The sequence below is a fragment of the Mytilus trossulus genome, chromosome 2 (genome assembly GCF_036588685.1).
Source record: "Mytilus trossulus isolate FHL-02 chromosome 2, PNRI_Mtr1.1.1.hap1, whole genome shotgun sequence".
Lineage (NCBI taxonomy): Eukaryota > Metazoa > Mollusca > Bivalvia > Mytilida > Mytilidae > Mytilus > Mytilus trossulus.
The window spans coordinates 417,676-442,960 of NC_086374.1; the positions used below are offsets into that span (position 1 = coordinate 417,676).

The 25,285-nt window shown below is 37.9% G+C and overlaps 1 protein-coding gene across 1 annotated transcript in view; it reads left to right on the plus strand.

The window, feature by feature from the left end:
• LOC134706193 (polypeptide N-acetylgalactosaminyltransferase 11-like) overlaps positions 1-25,285 on the plus strand; it is a 39,127-nt gene that overhangs the window by 13,380 nt on the left and 462 nt on the right. Inside the window, exons 5-11 of the mRNA XM_063564902.1 lie at positions 9,366-9,610; positions 15,744-15,861; positions 17,204-17,356; positions 19,072-19,203; positions 20,594-20,680; positions 21,382-21,495; positions 23,708-23,854. Coding sequence (XP_063420972.1) covers positions 9,366-9,610; positions 15,744-15,861; positions 17,204-17,356; positions 19,072-19,203; positions 20,594-20,680; positions 21,382-21,495; positions 23,708-23,854 — 996 coding nt within the window. The remainder of the gene's footprint in view (positions 1-9,365; positions 9,611-15,743; positions 15,862-17,203; positions 17,357-19,071; positions 19,204-20,593; positions 20,681-21,381; positions 21,496-23,707; positions 23,855-25,285) is intronic.

Consider the following 25,285-nt stretch of genomic DNA (forward strand, 5'->3'; position numbering starts at 1 on the left):
AGTTTGAGACAGATATAGTATGTTACGTTATCCTCCTCAGCCCTACCAATCAGGACCATGGATACAGTTTGAGACAGATATAGTATGTTACGTTATCCTCCTCAGCCCTACCAATCAGGACCATGGATACAGTTTGAGACAGATATAGTATGTTACGTTATCCTCCTCAGTCCTACCAATCAGGATCATGGATACAGTTTGAGACAGATATAGTATGTTACGTTATCCTCCTCAGCCCTACCAATCAGGATCATGGATACAGTTTGAGACAGATATAGTATGTTACGTTATCCTCCTCAGACCTACCAATCAGGATCATGGATACAGTTTGAGACAGATATAGTATGTTACGTTATCCTCCTCAGCCCTACCAATCAGGACCATGGATACAGTTTGAGACAGATATAGTATGTTACGTTATCCTCCTCAGCCCTACCAATCAGGACCATGGATACAGTTTGAGACAGATATAGTATGTTACGTTATCCTCCTCAGCCCTACCAATCAGGACCATGGATACAGTTTGAGTCAGATATAGTATGTTACGTTATCCTCCTCAGCCCTACCAATCAGGATCATGGATACAGTTTGAGACAGATATAGTATGTTACGTTATCCTCCTCAGCCCTACCAATCAGGATCATGGATACAGTTTGAGACAGATATAGTATGTTACGTTATCCTCCTCAGCCCTACCAATCAGGATCATGGATACAGTTTGAGACAGATATAGTATGTTACGTTATCCTCCTCAGCCCTACCAATCAGGACCATGGATACAGTTTGAGACAGATATAGTATGTTACGTTATCCTCCTCAGCCCTACCAATCAGGATCATGGATACAGTTTGAGACAGATATAGTATGTTACGTTATCCTCCTCAGCCCTACCAATCAGGACCATGGATACAGTTTGAGACAGATATAGTATGTTACGTTATCCTCCTCAGCCCTACCAATCAGGATCATGGATACAGTTTGAGACAGATATAGTATGTTACGTTATCCTCCTCAGCCCTACCAATCAGGACCATGGATACAGTTTGAGACAGATATAGTATGTTACGTTATCCTCCTCAGCCCTACCAATCAGGATCATGGATACAGTTTGAGACAGATATAGTATGTTACGTTATCCTCCTCAGCCCTACCAATCAGGATCATGGATACAGTTTGAGACAGATATAGTATGTTACGTTATCCTCCTCAGCCCTACCAATCAGGATCATGGATACAGTTTGAGACAGATATAGTATGTTACGTTATCCTCCTCAGACCTACCAATCAGGATCATGGATACAGTTTGAGACAGATATAGTATGTTACGTTATCCTCCTCAGCCCTACCAATCAGGACCATGGATACAGTTTGAGACAGATATAGTATGTTACGTTATCCTCCTCAGCCCTACCAATCAGGACCATGGATACAGTTTGAGACAGATATAGTATGTTACGTTATCCTCCTCAGCCCTACCAATCAGGACCATGGATACAGTTTGAGTCAGATATAGTATGTTACGTTATCCTCCTCAGCCCTACCAATCAGGATCATGGATACAGTTTGAGACAGATATAGTATGTTACGTTATCCTCCTCAGCCCTACCAATCAGGATCATGGATACAGTTTGAGACAGATATAGTATGTTACGTTATCCTCCTCAGCCCTACCAATCAGGACCATGGATACAGTTTGAGACAGATATAGTATGTTACGTTATCCTCCTCAGCCCTACCAATCAGGATCATGGATACAGTTTGAGACAGATATAGTATGTTACGTTATCCTCCTCAGCCCTACCAATCAGGACCATGGATACAGTTTGAGACAGATATAGTATGTTACGTTATCCGCCCTAGCCCTACCAATCAGGATCATGGATACAGTTTGAGACAGATATAGTATGTTACGTTATCCTCCCTAGCCCTACCAATCAGGATCATGGATACAGTTTGAGACAGATATAGTATGTTACGTTATCCTCCTCAGCCCTACCAATCAGGATCATGGATACAGTTTGAGACAGATATAGTATGTTAAGTTATCCGCCCTAGCCCTACCAATCAGGATCATGGATACAGTTTGAGACAGATATAGTATGTTACGTTATCCTCCTCAGCCCTACCAATCAGGACCATGGATACAGTTTGAGACAGATATAGTATGTTACGTTATCCTCCTCAGCCCTACCAATCAGGACCATGGATACAGTTTGAGACAGATATAGTATGTTACGTTATCCTCCTCAGCCCTACCAATCAGGATCATGGATACAGTTTGAGACAGATATAGTATGTTACGTTATCCTCCTCAGACCTACCAATCAGGACCATGGATACAGTTTGAGACAGATATAGTATGTTACGTTATCCTCCTCAGCCCTACCAATCAGGATCATGGATACAGTTTGAGACAGATATAGTATGTTACGTTATCCTCCTCAGCCCTACCAATCAGGATCATGGATACAGTTTGAGACAGATATAGTATGTTAAGTTATCCGCCCTAGCCCTACCAATCAGGATCATGGATACAGTTTGAGACAGATATAGTATGTTACGTTATCCTCCTCAGCCCTACCAATCAGGACCATGGATACAGTTTGAGACAGATATAGTATGTTACGTTATCCTCCTCAGCCCTACCAATCAGGACCATGGATACAGTTTGAGACAGATATAGTATGTTACGTTATCCTCCTCAGCCCTACCAATCAGGATCATGGATACAGTTTGAGACAGATATAGTATGTTACGTTATCCTCCTCAGACCTACCAATCAGGACCATGGATACAGTTTGAGACAGATATAGTATGTTACGTTATCCTCCTCAGCCCTACCAATCAGGATCATGGATACAGTTTGAGACAGATATAGTATGTTACGTTATCCTCCTCAGCCCTACCAATCAGGACCATGGATACAGTTTGAGACAGATATAGTATGTTACGTTATCCTCCTCAGCCCTACCAATCAGGACCATGGATACAGTTTGAGACAGATATAGTATGTTAAGTTATCCGCCCTAGCCCTACCAATCAGGACCATGGATACAGTTTGAGACAGATATAGTATGTTACGTTATCCTCCTCAGCCCTACCAATCAGGATCATGGATACAGTTTGAGACAGATATAGTATGTTACGTTATCCTCCTCAGCCCTACCAATCAGGACCATGGATACAGTTTGAGACAGATATAGTATGTTACGTTATCCTCCTCAGCCCTACCAATCAGGACCATGGATACAGTTTGAGACAGATATAGTATGTTACGTTATCCTCCTCAGCCCTACCAATCAGGATCATGGATACAGTTTGAGACAGATATAGTATGTTACGTTATCCTCCTCAGCCCTACCAATCAGGACCATGGATACAGTTTGAGACAGATATAGTATGTTACGTTATCCGCCCTAGCCCTACCAATCAGGATCATGGATACAGTTTGAGACAGATATAGTATGTTACGTTATCCTCCTCAGCCCTACCAATCAGGATCATGGATACAGTTTGAGACAGATATAGTATGTTACGTTATCCTCCTCAGCCCTACCAATCAGGATCATGGATACAGTTTGAGACAGATATAGTATGTTACGTTATCCTCCTCAGACCTACCAATCAGGACCATGGATACAGTTTGAGACAGATATAGTATGTTACGTTATCCTCCCTAGCCCTACCAATCAGGATCATGGATACAGTTTGAGACAGATATAGTATGTTACGTTATCCTCCTCAGCCCTACCAATCAGGACCATGGATACAGTTTGAGACAGATATAGTATGTTACGTTATCCTCCTCAGCCCTACCAATCAGGATCATGGATACAGTTTGAGACAGATATAGTATGTTACGTTATCCTCCTCAGCCCTACCAATCAGGATCATGGATACAGTTTGAGACAGATATAGTATGTTACGTTATCCTCCTCAGCCCTACCAATCAGGACCATGGATACAGTTTGAGACAGATATAGTATGTTACGTTATCCTCCCTAGCCCTACCAATTAGGATCATGGATACAGTTTGAGACAGATATAGTATGTTACGTTATCCTCCTCAGCCCTACCAATCAGGACCATGGATACAGTTTGAGACAGATATAGTATGTTACGTTATCCTCCTCAGCCCTACCAGTCTTGGCATTGTTTTCATTTCAATAGAATTGATATAGTATGTTACGTTATCCTCCTCAGCCCTACCAGTCTTGGCATTGTTTTCATTTCAATAGAATTGATATAGTATGTTACGTTATCCTCCTCAGCCCTACCAATCAGGACCATGGATACAGTTTGAGACAGATATAGTATGTTACGTTATCCTCCCTAGCCCTACCAATCAGGATCATGGATACAGTTTGAGACAGATATAGTATGTTACGTTATCCTCCTCAGCCCTACCAGTCTTGGCATTGTTTTCATTTCAATAGAATTGATATAGTATGTTACGTTATCCTCCTCAGCCCTACCAGTCTTGGCATTGTTTTCATTTCAATAGAATTGATATAGTATGTTACGTTATCCTCCTCAGCCCTACCAATCAGGATCATTGATACAGTTTGAGACAGATATAGTATGTTACGTTATCCTCCTCAGCCCTACCAATCAGGATCATGGATACAGTTTGAGACAGATATAGTATGTTACGTTATCCGCCCTAGCCCTACCAATCAGGATCATGGATACAGTTTGAGACAGATATAGTATGTTACGTTATCCGCCCTAGCCCTACCAATCAGGATCATGGATACAGTTTGAGACAGATATAGTATGTTACGTTATCCTCCTCAGCCCTACCAATCAGGATCATGGATACAGTTTGAGACAGATATAGTATGTTACGTTATCCTCCTCAGCCCTACCAATCAGGACCATGGATACAGTTTGAGACAGATATAGTATGTTACGTTATCCTCCTCAGCCCTACCAATCAGGACCATGGATACAGTTTGAGACAGATATAGTATGTTACGTTATCCTCCTCAGCCCTACCAATCAGGATCATGGATACAGTTTGAGACAGATATAGTATGTTACGTTATCCTCCTCAGCCCTACCAATCAGGACCATGGATACAGTTTGAGACAGATATAGTATGTTACGTTATCCTCCTCAGCCCTACCAATCAGGATCATGGATACAGTTTGAGACAGATATAGTATGTTACGTTATCCTCCTCAGCCCTACCAATCAGGATCATGGATACAGTTTGAGACAGATATAGTATGTTACGTTATCCTCCTCAGACCTACCAATCAGGATCATGGATGCAGTTTGAGACAGATATAGTATGTTACGTTATCCTCCTCAGCCCTACCAATCAGGATCATGGATACAGTTTGAGACAGATATAGTATGTTACGTTATCCGCCCTAGCCCTACCAATCAGGATCATGGATACAGTTTGAGACAGATATAGTATGTTACGTTATCCTCCCTAGCCCTACCAATCAGGATCATGGATACAGTTTGAGACAGATATAGTATGTTACGTTATCCTCCTCAGCCCTACCAATCAGGACCATGGATACAGTTTGAGACAGATATAGTATGTTACGTTATCCTCCTCAGCCCTACCAATCAGGATCATGGATACAGTTTGAGACAGATATAGTATGTTACGTTATCCTCCTCAGCCCTACCAATCAGGATCATGGATACAGTTTGAGACAGATATAGTATGTTACGTTATCCTCCTCAGCCCTACCAATCAGGACCATGGATACAGTTTGAGACAGATATAGTATGTTACGTTATCCTCCCTAGCCCTACCAATCAGGATCATGGATACAGTTTGAGACAGATATAGTATGTTACGTTATCCTCCTCAGCCCTACCAGTCTTGGCATTGTTTTCATTTCAATAGAATTGATATAGTATGTTACGTTATCCTCCTCAGCCCTACCAATCAGGATCATGGATACAGTTTGAGACAGATATAGTATGTTACGTTATCCTCCTCAGCCCTACCAATCAGGACCATGGATACAGTTTGAGACAGATATAGTATGTTACGTTATCCGCCCTAGCCCTACCAATCAGGATCATGGATACAGTTTGAGACAGATATAGTATGTTACGTTATCCTCCTCAGACCTACCAATCAGGACCATGGATACAGTTTGAGACAGATATAGTATGTTAAGTTATCCTCCTCAGACCTACCAATCAGGATCATGGATACAGTTTGAGACAGATATAGTATGTTACGTTATCCGCCCTAGCCCTACCAATCAGGATCATGGATACAGTTTGAGACAGATATAGTATGTTACGTTATCCTCCTCAGCCCTACCAATCAGGATCATGGATACAGTTTGAGACAGATATAGTATGTTACGTTATCCTCCTCAGCCCTACCAATCAGGATCATGGATACAGTTTGAGACAGATATAGTATGTTACGTTATCCTCCTCAGCCCTACCAATCAGGATCATGGATACAGTTTGAGACAGATATAGTATGTTACGTTATCCTCCCTAGCCCTACCAATCAGGATCATGGATACAGTTTGAGACAGATATAGTATGTTACGTTATCCTCCTCAGCCCTACCAATCAGGATCATGGATACAGTTTGAGACAGATATAGTATGTTACGTTATCCTCCTCAGCCCTACCAATCAGGATCATGGATACAGTTTGAGACAGATATAGTATGTTACGTTATCCTCCTCAGCCCTACCAATCAGGATCATGGATACAGTTTGAGACAGATATAGTATGTTACGTTATCCTCCTCAGCCCTACCAATCAGGATCATGGATACAGTTTGAGACAGATATAGTATGTTACGTTATCCTCCTCAGCCCTACCAATCAGGATCATGGATACAGTTTGAGACAGATATAGTATGTTACGTTATCCGCCCTAGCCCTACCAATCAGGATCATGGATACAGTTTGAGACAGATATAGTATGTTACGTTATCCGCCCTAGCCCTACCAATCAGGATCATGGATACAGTTTGAGACAGATATAGTATGTTACGTTATCCTCCTCAGCCCTACCAGTCTTGGCATTGTTTTCATTTCAATAGAATTGATATAGTATGTTACGTTATCCTCCTCAGCCCTACCAATCAGGATCATGGATACAGTTTGAGACAGATATAGTATGTTACGTTATCCGCCCTAGCCCTACCAATCAGGATCATGGATACAGTTTGAGACAGATATAGTATGTTACGTTATCCGCCCTAGCCCTACCAATCAGGATCATGGATACAGTTTGAGACAGATATAGTATGTTACGTTATCCTCCTCAGCCCTACCAATCAGGATCATGGATACAGTTTGAGACAGATATAGTATGTTACGTTATCCTCCTCAGCCCTACCAATCAGGATCATGGATACAGTTTGAGACAGATAAAGTATGTTACGTTATCCGCCCTAGCCCTACCAATCAGGATCATGGATACAGTTTGAGACAGATATAGTATGTTACGTTATCCTCCTCAGCCCTACCAATCAGGACCATGGATACAGTTTGAGACAGATATAGTATGTTACGTTATCCTCCCTAGCCCTACCAATCAGGATCATGGATACAGTTTGAGACAGATATAGTATGTTACGTTATCCTCCCTAGCCCTACCAATCAGGATCATGGATACAGTTTGAGACAGATATAGTATGTTACGTTATCCGCCCTAGCCCTACCAATCAGGATCATGGATACAGTTTGAGACAGATATAGTATGTTACGTTATCCTCCCTAGCCCTACCAATCAGGATCATGGATACAGTTTGAGACAGATATAGTATGTTACGTTATCCTCCTCAGCCCTACCAATCAGGATCATGGATACAGTTTGAGACAGATATAGTATGTTAAGTTATCCTCCTCAGACCTACCAATCAGGATCATGGATACAGTTTGAGTCAGATATAGTATGTTACGTTATCCTCCTCAGCCCTACCAATCAGGATCATGGATACAGTTTGAGACAGATATAGTATGTTACGTTATCCTCCTCAGCCCTACCAATCAGGACCATGGATACAGTTTGAGTCAGATATAGTATGTTACGTTATCCTCCTCAGCCCTACCAATCAGGACCATGGATACAGTTTGAGACAGATATAGTATGTTACGTTATCCTCCTCAGCCCTACCAATCAGGACCATGGATACAGTTTGAGTCAGATATAGTATGTTACGTTATCCTCCTCAGCCCTACCAATCAGGACCATGGATACAGTTTGAGACAGATATAGTATGTTACGTTATCCTCCTCAGCCCTACCAATCAGGACCATGGATACAGTTTGAGACAGATATAGTATGTTACGTTATCCTCCTCAGCCCTACCAATCAGGACCATGGATACAGTTTGAGACAGATATAGTATGTTACATTATCCGCCCTAGCCCTACCAATCAGGATCATGGATACAGTTTGAGACAGATATAGTATGTTACGTTATCCTCCTCAGCCCTACCAATCAGGATCATGGATACAGTTTGAGACAGATATAGTATGTTACGTTATCCTCCCTAGCCCTACCAATCAGGATCATGGATACAGTTTGAGACAGATATAGTATGTTACGTTATCCTCCTCAGCCCTACCAATCAGGATCATGGATACAGTTTGAGACAGATATAGTATGTTACGTTATCCTCCTCAGCCCTACCAATCAGGATCATGGATACAGTTTGAGACAGATATAGTATGTTACGTTATCCTCCTCAGCCCTACCAATCAGGATCATGGATACAGTTTGAGACAGATATAGTATGTTACATTATCCTCCTCAGCCCTACCAATCAGGATCATGGATACAGTTTGAGACAGATATAGTATGTTACGTTATCCTCCCTAGCCCTACCAATCAGGATCATGGATACAGTTTGAGACAGATATAGTATGTTACGTTATCCTCCTCAGCCCTACCAATCAGGATCATGGATACAGTTTGAGACAGATATAGTATGTTACGTTATCCTCCCTAGCCCTACCAATCAGGATCATGGATACAGTTTGAGACAGATATAGTATGTTACGTTATCCTCCTCAGCCCTACCAATCAGGATCATGGATACAGTTTGAGACAGATATAGTATGTTACGTTATCCTCCTCAGCCCTACCAATCAGGATCATGGATACAGTTTGAGACAGATATAGTATGTTACGTTATCCTCCCTAGCCCTACCAATCAGGATCATGGATACAGTTTGAGACAGATATAGTATGTTACGTTATCCTCCTCAGCCCTACCAATCAGGACCATGGATACAGTTTGAGACAGATATAGTATGTTACGTTATCCTCCTCAGACCTACCAATCAGGACCATGGATACAGTTTGAGACTAACTCATTTATAAACAATTGAAATTTCCTGTTCTTTTCCAGGTTTTAGTATTCCTTGACAGCCACTGTGAAGTGAATACAGATTGGCTCCAGCCTTTACTTACTAGAATCGTTGAGGACCGTGTCAATGTGGTGGTACCAGTAATTGATATTGTTAATGCTGACACCATGGAGCTTCAGACTTCACCACTGGTTGTTGGAGGGTTTAACTGGGGACTACATTTTAGATGGGACCAGCTACCTGTACATGTTAGAGATAACCCTGATGTAGCCTCAAATCCTGTAAAGTAAGTTATATATAACATGGAGCTTCAGACTTCACCACTAGTTGTTGGGGGGTTTAACTGGGGACTACATTTTAGATGGGACCAGCTACCTGTACATGTTAGAGATAACCCTGATGTAGCCTCAAATCCTGTAAAGTAAGTTATATATAACATGGAGCTTCAGACTTCACCACTGGTTGTTGGAGGGTTTAACTGGGGACTACATTTTAGATGGGACCAGCTACCTGTACATGTTAGAGATAACCCTGATGTAGCCTCAAATCCTGTAAAGTAAGTTATATATAACATGGAGCTTCAGACTTCACCACTGGTTGTTGGAGGGTTTAACTGGGGACTACATTTTAGATGGGACCAGCTACCTGTACATGTTAGAGATAACCCTGATGTAGCCTCAAATCCTGTAAAGTAAGTTATATATAACATGGAGCTTCAGACTTCACCACTGGTTGTTGGAGGGTTTAACTGGGGACTACATTTTAGATGGGACCAGCTACCTGTACATGTTAGAGATAACCCTTATGTAGCCTCAAATCCTGTAAAGTAAGTTATATATAACATGGAGCTTCAGACTTCACCACTGGTTGTTGGGGGGTTTAACTGGGGACTACATTTTAGATGGGACCAGCTACCTGTACATGTTAGAGATAGCCCTGATGTAGCCTCAAATCCTGTAAAGTAAGTTATATATAACATGGAGCTTCAGACTTCACCACTGGTTGTTGGAGGGTTTAACTGGGGACTACATTTTAGATGGGACCAGCTACCTGTACATGTTAGAGAGAACCCTGATGTAGCCTCAAATCCTGTTAAGTAAGTTATATATAACATGGAGCTTCAGACTTCACCACTTGTTGTTGGAGGGTTTAACTGGGGACTACATTTTAGATGGGACCAGCTACCTGTACATGTTAGAGAGAACCCTGATGTAGCCTCAAATCCTGTTAAGTAAGTTATATATAACATGGAGCTTCAGACTTCACCACTGGTTGTTGGAGGGTTTAACTGGGGACTACATTTTAGATGGGACCAGCTACCTGTACATATTAGAGATAACCCTGATGTAGCCTCAAATCCTGTAAAGTAAGTTAAATATAACATGGAGCTTCAGACTTCACCACTGGTTGTTGGAGGGTTTAACTGGGGACTACATTTTAGATGGGACCAGCTACCTGTACATGTTAGAGATAGCCCTGATGTAGCCTCAAATCCTGTAAAGTAAGTTATATATAACATGGAGCTTCAGACTTCACCACTTGTTGTTGGAGGGTTTAACTGGGGACTACATTTTAGATGGGACCAGCTACCTGTACATGTTAGAGATAGCCCTGATGTAGCCTCAAATCCTGTAAAGTAAGTTATATAAAACATGGAGCTTCAGACTTCACCACTTGTTGTTGGGGGGTTTAACTGGGGACTACATTTTAGATGGGACCAGCTACCTGTACATGTTAGAGATAACCCTGATGTAGCCTCAAATCCTGTAAAGTAAGTTATATATAACATGGAGCTTCAGACTTCACCACTAGTTGTTGGGGGGTTTAACTGGGGACTACATTTTAGATGGGACCAGCTACCTGTACATGTTAGAGATAACCCTGATGTAGCCTCAAATCCTGTAAAGTAAGTTATATAAAACATGGAGCTTCAGACTTCACCACTTGTTGTTGGGGGGTTTAACTGGGGACTACATTTTAGATGGGACCAGCTACCTGTACATGTTAGAGATAGCCCTGATGTAGCCTCAAATCCTGTAAAGTAAGTTATATAAAACATGGAGCTTCAGACTTCACCACTTGTTGTTGGGGGGTTTAACTGGGGACTACATTTTAGATTGGACCAGCTACCTGTACATGTTAGAGATAACCCTGATGTAGCCTCAAATCCTGTTAAGTAAGTTATATATAACATGGAGCTTCAGACTTCACCACTGGTTGTTGGGGGGTTTAACTGGGGACTACATTTTAGATGGGACCAGCTACCTGTACATGTTAGAGATATCCCTGATGTAGCCTCAAATCCTGAAAAGTAAGTTATATATAACATGGAGCTTCAGACTTCACCACTGGTTGTTGGAGGGTTTAACTGGGGACTACATTTTAGATGGGACCAGCTACCTGTACATGTTAGAGATAACCCTGATGTAGCCTCAAATCCTGTAAAGTAAGTTATATATAACATGGAGCTTCAGACTTCACCACTGGTTGTTGGAGGGTTTAACTGGGGACTACATTTTAGATGGGACCAGCTACCTGTACATGTTAGAGATAACCCTGATGTAGCCTCAAATCCTGTTAAGTAAGTTATATATAACATGGAGCTTCAGACTTCACCACTTGTTGTTGGGGGGTTTAACTGGGGACTTCATTTTAGATGGGACCAGCTACCTGTTCATGTTAGAGATAACCCTGATGTAGCCTCAAATCCTGTAAAGTAAGTTATATATAACATGGAGCTTCAGACTTCACCACTGGTTGTTGGAGGGTTTAACTGGGGACTACATTTTAGATGGGACCAGCTACCTGTACATGTTAGAGATAGCCCTGATGTAGCCTCAAATCCTGTAAAGTAAGTTATATAAAACATGGAGCTTCAGACTTCACCACTTGTTGTTGGGGGGTTTAACTGGGGACTACATTTTAGATGGGACCAGCTACCTGTACATGTTAGAGATAGCCCTGATGTAGCCTCAAATCCTGTAAAGTAAGTTATATAAAACATGGAGCTTCAGACTTCACCACTTGTTGTTGGGGGGTTTAACTGGGGACTACATTTTAGATTGGACCAGCTACCTGTACATGTTAGAGATAACCCTGATCTAGCCTCAAATCCTGTAAAGTAAGTTATATAAAACATGGAGCTTCAGACTTCACCACTTGTTGTTGGGGGGTTTAACTGGGGACTACATTTTAGATGGGACCAGCTACCTGTACATGTTAGAGATAGCCCTGATGTAGCCTCAAATCCTGTAAAGTAAGTTATATAAAACATGGAGCTTCAGACTTCACCACTTGTTGTTGGGGGGTTTAACTGGGGACTACATTTTAGATGGGACCAGCTACCTGTACATGTTAGAGATAACCCTGATGTAGCCTCAAATCCTGTAAAGTAAGTTATATAAAACATGGAGCTTCAGACTTCACCACTTGTTGTTGGGGGGTTTAACTGGGGACTTCATTTTAGATTGGACCAGCTACCTGTACATGTTAGAGATAACCCTGATGTAGCCTCAAATCCTGTAAAGTAAGTTATATATAACATGGAGCTTCAGACTTCACCACTGGTTGTTGGAGGGTTTAACTGGGGACTACATTTTAGATGGGACCAGCTACCTGTACATGTTAGAGATAACCCTGATGTAGCCTCAAATCCTGTAAAGTAAGTTATATATAACATGGAGCTTCAGACTTCACCACTGGTTGTTGGAGGGTTTAACTGGGGACTACATTTTAGATGGGACCAGCTACCTGTACATGTTAGAGATAACCCTGATGTAGCCTCAAATCCTGTTAAGTAAGTTATATATAACATGGAGCTTCAGACTTCACCACTTGTTGTTGGGGGGTTTAACTGGGGACTACATTTTAGATGGGACCAGCTACCTGTTCATGTTAGAGATAACCCTGATGTAGCCTCAAATCCTGTAAAGTAAGTTATATATAACATGGAGCTTCAGACTTCACCACTGGTTGTTGGAGGGTTTAACTGGGGACTACATTTTAGATGGGACCAGCTACCTGTACATGTTAGAGATAGCCCTGATGTAGCCTCAAATCCTGTAAAGTAAGTTATATAAAACATGGAGCTTCAGACTTCACCACTTGTTGTTGGGGGGTTTAACTGGGGACTACATTTTAGATGGGACCAGCTACCTGTACATGTTAGAGATAGCCCTGATGTAGCCTCAAATCCTGTAAAGTAAGTTATATAAAACATGGAGCTTCAGACTTCACCACTTGTTGTTGGGGGGTTTAACTGGGGACTACATTTTAGATTGGACCAGCTACCTGTACATGTTAGAGATAACCCTGATGTAGCCTCAAATCCTGTTAAGTAAGTTATATAAAACATGGAGCTTCAGACTTCACCACTTGTTGTTGGGGGGTTTAACTGGGGACTACATTTTAGATGGGACCAGCTACCTGTACATGTTAGAGATAGCCCTGATGTAGCCTCAAATCCTGTAAAGTAAGTTATATAAAACATGGAGCTTCAGACTTCACCACTTGTTGTTGGGGGGTTTAACTGGGGACTACATTTTAGATGGGACCAGCTACCTGTACATGTTAGAGATAACCCTGATGTAGCCTCAAATCCTGTAAAGTAAGTTATATAAAACATGGAGCTTCAGACTTCACCACTTGTTGTTGGGGGGTTTAACTGGGGACTTCATTTTAGATTGGACCAGCTACCTGTACATGTTAGAGATAACCCTGATGTAGCCTCAAATCCTGTAAAGTAAGTTATATAAAACTTTAAATGGAGAATGTGTCAAAGAGACAGCAACCTGAGAAATACAATATTTCCCTGCCATAATATTGTTAATTCAGAAATTACTGTATGTATTTATTATTGCGATTTTTCACGAATGGACAACATTATGAGTTTAATGATTGCAATTACAAAGAAATATGCATAAAGATCAATGTTTCTGGTATCAAAATGTGAGTTTTTATTATTGGGATACTCACCCAGTTGTATTATTCATATCAATAAAAACCTCAAAATAATTTCTGAATTTACAGTAATTGAAAAACATCTAAATCTATTATGTTGTTAGTCTTTCTGGAAAAACATATGTTTGAATATAATTAATCTGTACCATAAAATCTGTAAAACAATCTGTTGAACAAATGACTAAAATATGTCAGAAAATTCACACGCATACCTCACATTAATTTATTTATGTTAAACGAATGCAAGAGATAACATCTTGGTCCTAGGGATTTGGACTGATGGATGGACTTTTTTTTAAACATGACGACCAGCAATGCATTGTGCTGAAGGACATTCAACTACCAATGTTTAAGAAGTTTGCTTGCAGTTAATTAACAGAAAGTCTATGGTTTTAGATATTATAAATAATTCAAACCTTAATGAAATTGGACAGAAGTTTTTTCTACACACAAAAAAATCATTTGTAAAAAAGGTTTGTTTAGATTTTACTGGATAAATGGACTGAGTTTTTGGCTGTTTACATTATCATGATTCCAGTTTACAGTTTTATTAAGGCAGTGAAATAGATATGGAAAGTAAGATCACAAAAATACTGAACTCCAAAGAAAATATAAAACCTAAAGTCTGTAATCAAATGGCAAAATAAAAAGTTCAAACACATCAATATTCAAATGAATGGACATGATGGATAACAACTGTCTTATTCCCAACTTGGTGCAAGCGATTTGTTATGTAGAAAATATTAATCTGGTTATATAGCTATCTAAACCTCCCACTTGTATCACAGTTGCATCAAAGTCAATTATATTGACAAGATTTGTAAACAAAATAAACCAAGATGATAAATAAAAATGTCAAAAGTGGTACAGCAGTTAACATTGTGTGATTATCCTTATTAAACTCATAAGTCAAAGACAAACAGATAACATTATGGCATCAAAAAAACATAACAACCAACAGTGTTAAAAGAAACATACATGTATGGATAGAGTATAGATTTGATTAGTTCAGGTTGTAAAGATAACCTCAGCAAACACTGAGTAATGAATGAGTGATGATTACTAAAAATAGAATATTCAAAGTTTTTCCTTATTTATTTGGAATGAAACTTACCAGGAAACACAGGAGTTTAATAGGCCAGGATTAATTTAATTGTTCATAGGCCATGATTAATTTAATTGTTCATAGGCCATGATTAATTTAATTGTTCATAGGCCATGATTAATTTAATTGTTCATAGGCCATGATTTTTTCAACTTTAATTGAACTTTGGTGTATAGTTAGTCTCATTGGCAATTATACCACATCTACTATTTTACAATGAAATCTGGTGGATAATTGTCTCATCAATTATACAACATCTAAGATAAATAGGATACCTAGTGATCAAGTGTCAGTAGGTCAAAGTTCAAGGTTACTGGACAAAGCAATGGACAATCAAAGTGTTATCTTTTTTCAGGTCCCCCACAATGGCTGGTGGATTATTTGCTATGGACAGAAGCTACTACTTTGAACTTGGTGAATATGATTCTGGAATGGACATCTGGGGTGGAGAGAACTTAGAACTATCTTTCAGGGTAAATATCTGAAATGGATATCTGGGGTGAAGAGAACTTAGAACTATCTTTCAGGTTTAATATCTGAAATGGATATCTGGGGTGGAGAGAACTTAGAACTTTCTTTCAGGGTAATATCTGGAATGGACATCTGGTGTGGAGAGAACTTAGAACTGTCTTTCAGGGTAAATATCTGGAATGGACATCTGGGGTGGAGAGAACTAAGAACTTTTTTTCAGGGTAATATCTGGAATGGACATCTGGGGTGGATAGAACTTAGAACTGGTCTTTCAGGGTAAATATCTGGAATGGACATCTGGGGCGAGAGAACTTAGAACTGTCTTTCAGGGTAAATATCTTGAATGGATATCAGAGGTGGAGAGAACTTAGAACTGTCTTTCAGGGTAAATATCTGGAATGGATATCTGGGGTAGAGAGAATTTAGAACTATCTTTCAGGGTAAATATCTGAAATGGACATCTGGGGTGGAGAGAACTTAGAACTGTCTTTCAGGGTAAATATCTGAAATGGATATCAGGGGTTGAGAGAACTTAAAACTGTCTTTCAGGGTAAATATCTGAAATGGATATCAGGGGTGGAGAGAACTTAGAACTGTCTTTCAGGGTAAATATCTGGAATGGATATCTGGGGTGGAGAGAATTTAGAACTGTCTTTCAGGGTAAATATCTGGATTGGATATCAGGGGTGGAGAGAACTTAGAACTGTCTGTCAGGGTAAATATCTGGAATGGACATCAGGGGTGGAGAGAACTTAGAACTATCTTTCAGGGTAAATATCTGGAATGGACATCTGGGGTGGAGAGAACTTAGAACTATCTTTCAGGGTAAAAATCTGGAATGGATATCTGGGGTGGAGAGAATTTATAACTGTCTTTCAGGGTAAAAATCTGAATTGGATATCAGGGGTGGAGAGAACTTAAAACTGTCTTTCAGGGTAAATATCTGGAATGGATATCAGGGGTGGAGAGAACTTAGAACTGTCTTTCAGGGTAAAAATCTGGAATGGGGTGGAGAGAACTTAGAACTGTCTTTCAGGGTAAAAATCTGGAATGGATATCAGGGGTGGAGAGAATTTAGAACTGTCTTTCAGGGTAAAAATCTGGAATGGACAGCTGAGGTGGAAAGAATTTAGAACTGTCTTTCAGGGTAAATATCTGGAATGGATATCAGGGGTGGAGAGAATTTAGAACTATCTTTCAGGGTAAAAATCTAGAATTTTTGGTGGTGTCGTTTTTACCTCTCTAGCGTTATGCTTTTTTACAAATAGAAAAATTGCTGAATTTTTTGTTTCCTTTGTTAATTATTCATAATGCAAGCCCAATCCCTGACTATTCTTGTTTTAGATCTGGCAGTGTGGAGGGAGGTTGGAGATCATACCTTGCTCCCATGTTGGACATATTTTTAGGAAGCGTCGCCCCTATGGATCTTATGGTGAAGGTGATACAATGTTGAAAAACTCTCTGAGAGTGGCCAATGTTTGGATGGACGACTATAAGGTAAAGCCTATTCTTCTGTTACCATGTTTTCTTAATATTATTGCAATATCCTTAAATATTGGATACTACTGTATTAACATAACAACCTGTTGGAACTCATTAAAAATTGAGAGAGCCGTGGTGTTGTGGTAAGTGCATGGGATTACAAACACAAAGGTTCCTGGTTTGATTCCGGTTCCAGGATGATAATTTCAGGGACTAAATTTTCGGCTCTCCCTTGACACCATTTGCGAGTATGGTCTTTAGAAAATGATGATAGTTTGTCGGAAGGAGACAATAAATGGCTGACCCATGTTAAGAGGGAGCCATATCTCTTGCATGTAAAAGACACCCTTGTGGATTTCAAAGAAGAGTAGGCTAATGCCGCTACAAGGCAGCACTGGCACCCGCAAAGTGGAAAGGGATTCATATAAGTTGCAAAACTTGTTTCCCAATCCACTATAAATAAATATGTTTAAACTAAAATTAAAAGTTACGTCCTATTCAGGCACATTAAAGGCGATTACCCGATTAAACACATTAAAGCTGATTTCATTATGTCTCTGTTTAATTTGTTTGATTTTAAGCTGAAATTGAACATGTAAAAGCATAAAAATATAGTATATACCAATACACATAATTAACAGCGCCTGGTGATGTTTGATAGCCTGACCGGTTTCGGTCCATAAAGGACCTTCATCAGAGGCAAAATGGTGGATTAATGTTTGCACCCTATTTATATAGATATGGTAACCATTCTGCCTCTGATGAAGGTCCTTTATGGACCGAAACCGGTCAGGCTATCAAACATCACCAGGCGCTGTTAATTATGTGTATTGGTATATACTATATTTTTATGCTTTTACATTTTTCTCACTGATACACATAGTTAATATGGCTTCTACTAACGAAAGCTCCATGGAGCTAATGTGTTTAGAGACTACTTATGTCAGTATACCTTTCCTATATTGCCTGAAATTGAACATGTATTCAACAAAATGACTAAAAGATAGATTTGTAGTGCTTCTTTTAATACTTTAAAAGGTTGATGGTAGCCACACTTTATGTTGTCAGTCTAATTGATATATTGTCATTCTAATTGATATATTGTCATTCTAATTGATATATTGTCATTCTTATTTACATGAAATCTTCTGTAACCTTATTATCTTTGGGAGGATGGAATTTCCTTTGTATGATTATTGACTAAGAAGAAGGTGTGGGTTGCATAATACATAATTATACCCCCGCTTTAAAAAAGGGGGGTGGGGGGATACTGTTTTACCTCTGTCTGTCCGTCCGTCAGTCAGTCCGTCTGTCCCATGAATATTTTTCATTGCATTTTTCTTAGGAACTACAATACAAGGATTTCTGAAATTTGGTTTCAGGGTTTATCTAAGTCAGCTATACCGTGTGATGCGTTTCAGATTGATCACTTGACAACTTCCTGTTTTCTGAACACTTGTATGATTTTACACATGATAGCCAAGTTGAAAATTTTCTTCACATTTTTCTCAGGAACTACAATACAAGGATTTCTGAAATTTGGTTTCAGGATTTATATAAGTCAGCTATACTGTGTGATGCGTTTTAAGATTCGTCACTTGACAACTTCCTGTTTACCGAACACTTGCATATTTTTACACTATTAATATTATCCACTTGCGACGGAGGTATCATCAGTGAGCAGTAGCTCGCAGTTTCACTTGTTGATTGAATTTTATATTATATTTCAGAAATATTTTTATAAACAGAGACAACAGCCTACAGATGTGTCTTATGGGGATATTTCAGACAGAGTGGCATTAAGGAAAAGACTTCATTGTAAATCATTTGAATGGTATCTCAATAATGTATATCCTGAACAGGTAGGTGATAGACAGAGTGGCATTAAGGAAAAGACTTCATTGTAAATCATTTGAATGGTATCTCAATAATGTATATCCTGAACAGGTAGGTGATAGACCGAGTGGCATTAAGGAAAAGACTTCATTGTAAATCATTTGAATGGTATCTCAATAATGTATATCCTGAACAGGTAGGTGTTATTCTGGTTCAAGTTGTACACACAGTGTGGCTACCAATTTTGGGGGATTAGTTGAATCTTTCGTATTCCTGGATAGATAATTTCATGGTTTTGCCAAAGTGTGCATACAAGCATATAGGGAATATGTTCCAGACTGTATTAGTATTTGGACAGTATGCCTACTTTTTAAAATACTCATACGGTCGGACCTAACCCGTACGGTTTGACTTATATTAAGATTAAGTTAGTCATGTTTATCAATTACAAATGCATATAACAGATCAACATAACTTAACTCTCAAATTGATATAAAATAGTTCAATTGTAATTGTAATAAAAACTTTATATTTTATTTTATTTTGAATTCACACTAATTTGAATTCTGTTAATCTCTTGTATTTAGCATGTTGATCTGTGATACAGTAATTGAATTATGATCACTGAAAGATATTGGACAATTGTTTTAGAATATTTAGCAACTTTACAAAAAAACGCAAATGCAAAGAACATGCATGAGTTGCAAACATGTAAATGTAAAAAATATTACGTAACTTGTGTCACCTTGGGATAGAGAACCAAAATAGGATTCAGATATACAATTAAACAAATATTTAATTTCAATTGTTCATTTGTTCATTTTATCCATCATATTGTAAAAACAATTTGTGAAACTAAAAATAAGGATTGTGATAAATGTTTGTAAATTTAACCCTTATGATCCAATAACATGTATGGTCAACTTGTACTGGACCACACACATATACTCATACGGTCCAAATACTCATTTGTCTGGAACATATTCACAGTAGTATAAGTAGAACACTTAAAAAATTGTTAATTACCTGCATACACAAAATCCACAAAAATGAGTATCCCACAAATGGTAATGAATAGACACTATGTTATATCTCCCTAAAAGAGGTGTGGTTTATGAAACAGCTGTATTTATCAAGTGCAACCTTTAAGACAGACCCACAATCATGAATAGGTTTAATAAGAACAGACTCATAATCAGGTCTAGAGGTACAAACACATTGTTTTATAATAAAAGTAGTTCATTATAAAACATAATTCCTATAACTTGGATTACATGATTAAATCATGTGTTTAAAAGAGACATGTAAAACAACTATTTAGAATTTCTTATTTTGAGTAGAAAATACTACCTTAAATAAAAACTATAAGACTATTTATATAAATGATGATTGTCCTATACAATATACTCTTTCCAGGTTTTACCAAACTCAGAAGGGATGGCTCCTGCTGTAATACATCCGCCAGAGAAAAGACTCAGGACAAAAGTGCTACGGAAAGGACAGGTATGTTATGATGAAACTCAAAAGGTGTGGCATGTTTCTTCTTGAGAAAAGATAATAAATCTCAGAAGGTGTGGCAGGTTTCTTCTAGAAAAAAGATAATAAATCTCAAAAGGTGTGGCACGTTTCTTCTTTAGAAAAGATAATGAATCTCAAAAGGTGTGGCAGGTTTCTTCTAGAGAAAAGATAATAAATCTCAGAAGGTGTGGCATGTTTCTTCTTGAGAAAAGATAATGAAGCTCAAAAGGTGTAGCATGTTTCTTCTTGAGTAAAGATAAGAAGATCAGAAGCTGAGGCATGTTTCTTCTTGAGCAAAGGTCGAAATTAGCACTGGTCCGATGGTCCGAGACCAGTAGAATTTACGTCGGACCAGTAGATTTTGTTAGCTGGTGGTCCGACGGACCAGTAGAAATTTTTGATAAAAATCACTGATTGCAACACAATCTGAGTTTATTAAAAAACAAAAAAATACCTGCGAAACAAATTCCACTGTACAGGGATGTTATTATTTATATTAGTGTTCGTCGAATGAATGTCATTATTTTGGACCAGTAGATTTGGTGCCAGACCAGTAGATTTACGATTCACTGGTCCGGCTGGCCAGTACACAAAAAAGCTTAAATTGGACCCCTGTTCTTGAGTAAAGATAATGAAGCTCAATCAGTCTTTTGTAGTATGTATTTGAAGTAATTATTCCGTTTCAGATTGTACATACAACCTCAGGTCTTTGTGTTCAAGGGGAGAAAGACATATATGCTAAAAGATCGATGTTAATTCTCCAACATTGTGGGCAGGCTGGCAAAGAGAAGAAATATCAGGTAAAATCAATATAAATACTTTTAACATTGTTTGTGAGTAGGCTGGCAAAGAGAAGAAATATCAGGTAATATTAATATAAATACATTAACATTATTTATGAGCAGACTGACAAAGAGAAAAAATATAAAGTAACATTATACTGATGTGAAACATTCCAGTAACTCTTCAATTTGATAGATTACCTAATGATTCCCAGACAAGAATATGACCCCATATCCCGTAGGAAAACAGATCAAAATAGTAATTAATGTTGAAATTAGGACACTCCAATATGATTTAATTTTTTTTTATGATTCACAGAGGAGATAAAAGACATTTTTGAGGATAAAAAGACACCTTCATAGTACCTAGGGAATTATACATGTACATATCTTTATATGTAATGTCATGGTATCTGTGTGTAAATGGCATTGTCATTTTATCATTAAATTGTTCATTCGTATATATGACGTCTTTATCCACTTGATATTCACAACCCATTCTACAATATATGACCACAAGACCTCTATCTCCCTATGATGATCCCTAATAACCTATGAGCTTCATAGAATAGAAATCAACCTTATGCCAGTTCATTTATACATGTAAATGTGTAAGACTATTTTTGATTTTGGAACATTCGAATACCAAAGAAAAGATGACTCTTGGTTTTGCAAAGTTCTTAAACCAACTCAATTTTCAAACAGTTTCAGAATTTGCATAGAGATTTTTCAACCAGAAACTAATTAACATATGTATTGATATTTATTAGCATAATGTTAATTTCTATCCTACCCAGCTCATAATAACATGCTGACATTAAAAGAATAACGGCATCTGTATTTTTATATTGTTCTTCAGATGTGGCATGACATCAGACAGTTGACATCCAAAGAATAACGGCATCTGTATTTTTATATTGTTCTGCAGATCTGGCATGACTTCAGACAGTTGACATTAAAAAAACAAGGCATCTGTATTTTTATATTGTTCTGCAGATGTGGCATGACATCAGACAATTGACATTAAAATAACAACGGCATCTGTATTTTTATATTGTTCTGCAGATGTGGCATGACATCAGACAGTTGACATTAAAATAATAAAGGCATCTGTATTTTTATATTGTTCTGCAGATCTGGCATGACTTCAGACAGTTGACATTAAAAGAATAATGGCATCTGTATTTTTATATTGTTCTGCAGATCTGGCATGACATCAGACAGTTGACATTAAAAAGGATTTCAGCATTCTATTTTGATAAAAAAAATCAGATGTGGCATGAGACAGTTGATATTGAAAGGACGTCCGCATCTTTATTTTGTTAATGTTTTTCAGATATGGCATGAGTCAGTTGACTTTGAAAGGATTTCAGCATATATCTATTTTGATATTCTGATTTGGCAAGAGACAGCTTATATTAAAAGGATTTAAACAACTCTATTTTGATAATGTTTTCATATTTGGCAAGAGACAGCTGACATTAAAAGGATTTGAGCATTCTATTTATTGATGATTTTTTACTGATTTGGCAAGAGACAGCTTATATTAAAAGGATTTAAACAACTCTATTTTGATAATGTTTTCATATTTGGCAAGAGACAGCTGACATTAAAAGGATTTGAGCATTCTATTTATTGATGATTTTTTACTGATTTGGCAAGAGACAGCTTATATTAAAAGGATTTAAACAACTCTATTTTGATAATGTTTTCATATTTGGCAAGAGACAGCTGACATTAAAAGGATTTGAGCATTCTATTTATTGATGATTTTTTACTGATTTGGCAAGAGACAGCTTATATTAAAAGGATTTAAACAACTCTATTTTGATAATGTTTTCATATTTGGCAAGAGACAGCTGACATTAAAAGGATTTGAGCATTCTATTTATTGATGATTTTTTACTGATTTGGCAAGAGACAGCTTATATTAAAAGGATTTAAACAACTCTATTTTGATAATGTTTTCATATTTGGCAAGAGACAGCTGACATTAAAAGGATTTGAGCATTCTATTTATTGATGATTTTTTACTGATTTGGCAAGAGACAGCTTATATTAAAAGGATTTAAACAACTCTATTTTGATAATGTTTTCATATTTGGCAAGAGACAGCTGACATTAAAAGGATTTGAGCATTCTATTTATTGCTGATTTTTTACTGATTTGGCATGAGACAGTTGACATTAAAAGGATTTCATCATCTCTATTTCTATAATACTTTTTTCAGGTATGGCATGAAACAGTTGACAGTGAACTAATCCTAGCCTCTGTGCTATGTTTAGATGTAGAGTCCAAGGAACAGGGGCATTCTTTTGCCAGATTAATGAAGTGCCATGGTTCTAAAGGATCTCAAGCATGGGTCTGGACAAAGAAGGTAATATTTGTTATTACATGATTTATTTCACTTGACTGGGTGGAGTTTAATCCAAAACTTATACATACATTTTAAACAAAAGCAACTCTTAAATTCCTGACTTGGTATTTCTTTATATAGAGAATGTATGATTAAAACTGATTTTAAAGCTAGCTATATTTCTTACTTCCTTGGCAGTTGCATTTAATTTCATTATTTTGACAACAATGTGGGAATCAAAACAAACAGACATAATAGGTAAAAACGTCAACAATTCGGGTACAACAGACAACATAGTTTTATAATCTGGATTACTTTAAAAACAAATAATTGTTTGAACAAAGAAAACAAAATGGCATATAGAACAAGTACAAAAGCAAAAATGAAAGACAAAGATTAAAACAATTGGCCATGGCACATAATTACAAAAAAAGATTGATGTATAAGTACTGAGCTGCATCATAGTATGTTTATGTCATGAATTAATACACCATATCAAACATTTTCTAAAATTGAAAAGTGAAAGTACTTTTATTAATGAAATACTCATACTTGAAAAAAAAAGTTAAGATGTTTTGTAATGTTAAATTTTCTCTTATTATAAGTACTAGGATAAATATATTTGGTATGTGCGTACCTTACAAGGTCCTCGTGCCCATTAGACAGTTTTCACTTGACCTTGACCTCATTTCATGGATTAGTGAACAAGGTTAAGTTTATGTAGTTAAGTCCATATCTCAGATACTTTAAGCAATAGGGCTAGTATATTCAGTGTATGGAAGGACTGTAAGGTGTACATGTCCAACTGGCAGGTGTCATCTGACCTTGACCTCATTTTCATGGTTCAGTGGTTATAGTTAAGATTTTGTGTTTTGTTGTTTTTCTTATACTGTATGCAATAGGTCTCCTATATTTGGTGTATGGAATGATTGTAAGGTGAACATGTCAAGCTGGCAGCTGTCATCTGACCTTGACCTCATTTTCATGGTTAAGTTTTTGAGTTTTGATCCTTTTTTCTAACACTATTTGCAATAGGTCAAGTATATTTTATGATCTATATGTCAGTCGTACAGATTTCTTTTTGCCTATACCTCATTTACACAGTTTATTGCTAAGTTTTAAGTATTTGTGTTTTGGTCTGTTTTTCTTAATTTATAAGCAATAGGTCAGCTATATTTGTTGTTTGGAAAACTTGTTAGCTGTACATGTCTGCCTGGCATGGTTCATCTGACCTTGACCTCATTTTCATGGTTCATTGGTCAATGTTTAGTTTTCTTGGTTAATGTTAAGTTTATGTGACAGTTGTAATAAAGCTTTAAATTTAGGACTTTCAACATAATATCAATGATTAGTAAAGAAGGTGAGACATTTCAGCCTGTGCACTCTTGTATACATTTGGTGTTGCTTTAATTGGTATCTGACAAATTTATAATTTTAAAATATTAAATGTTT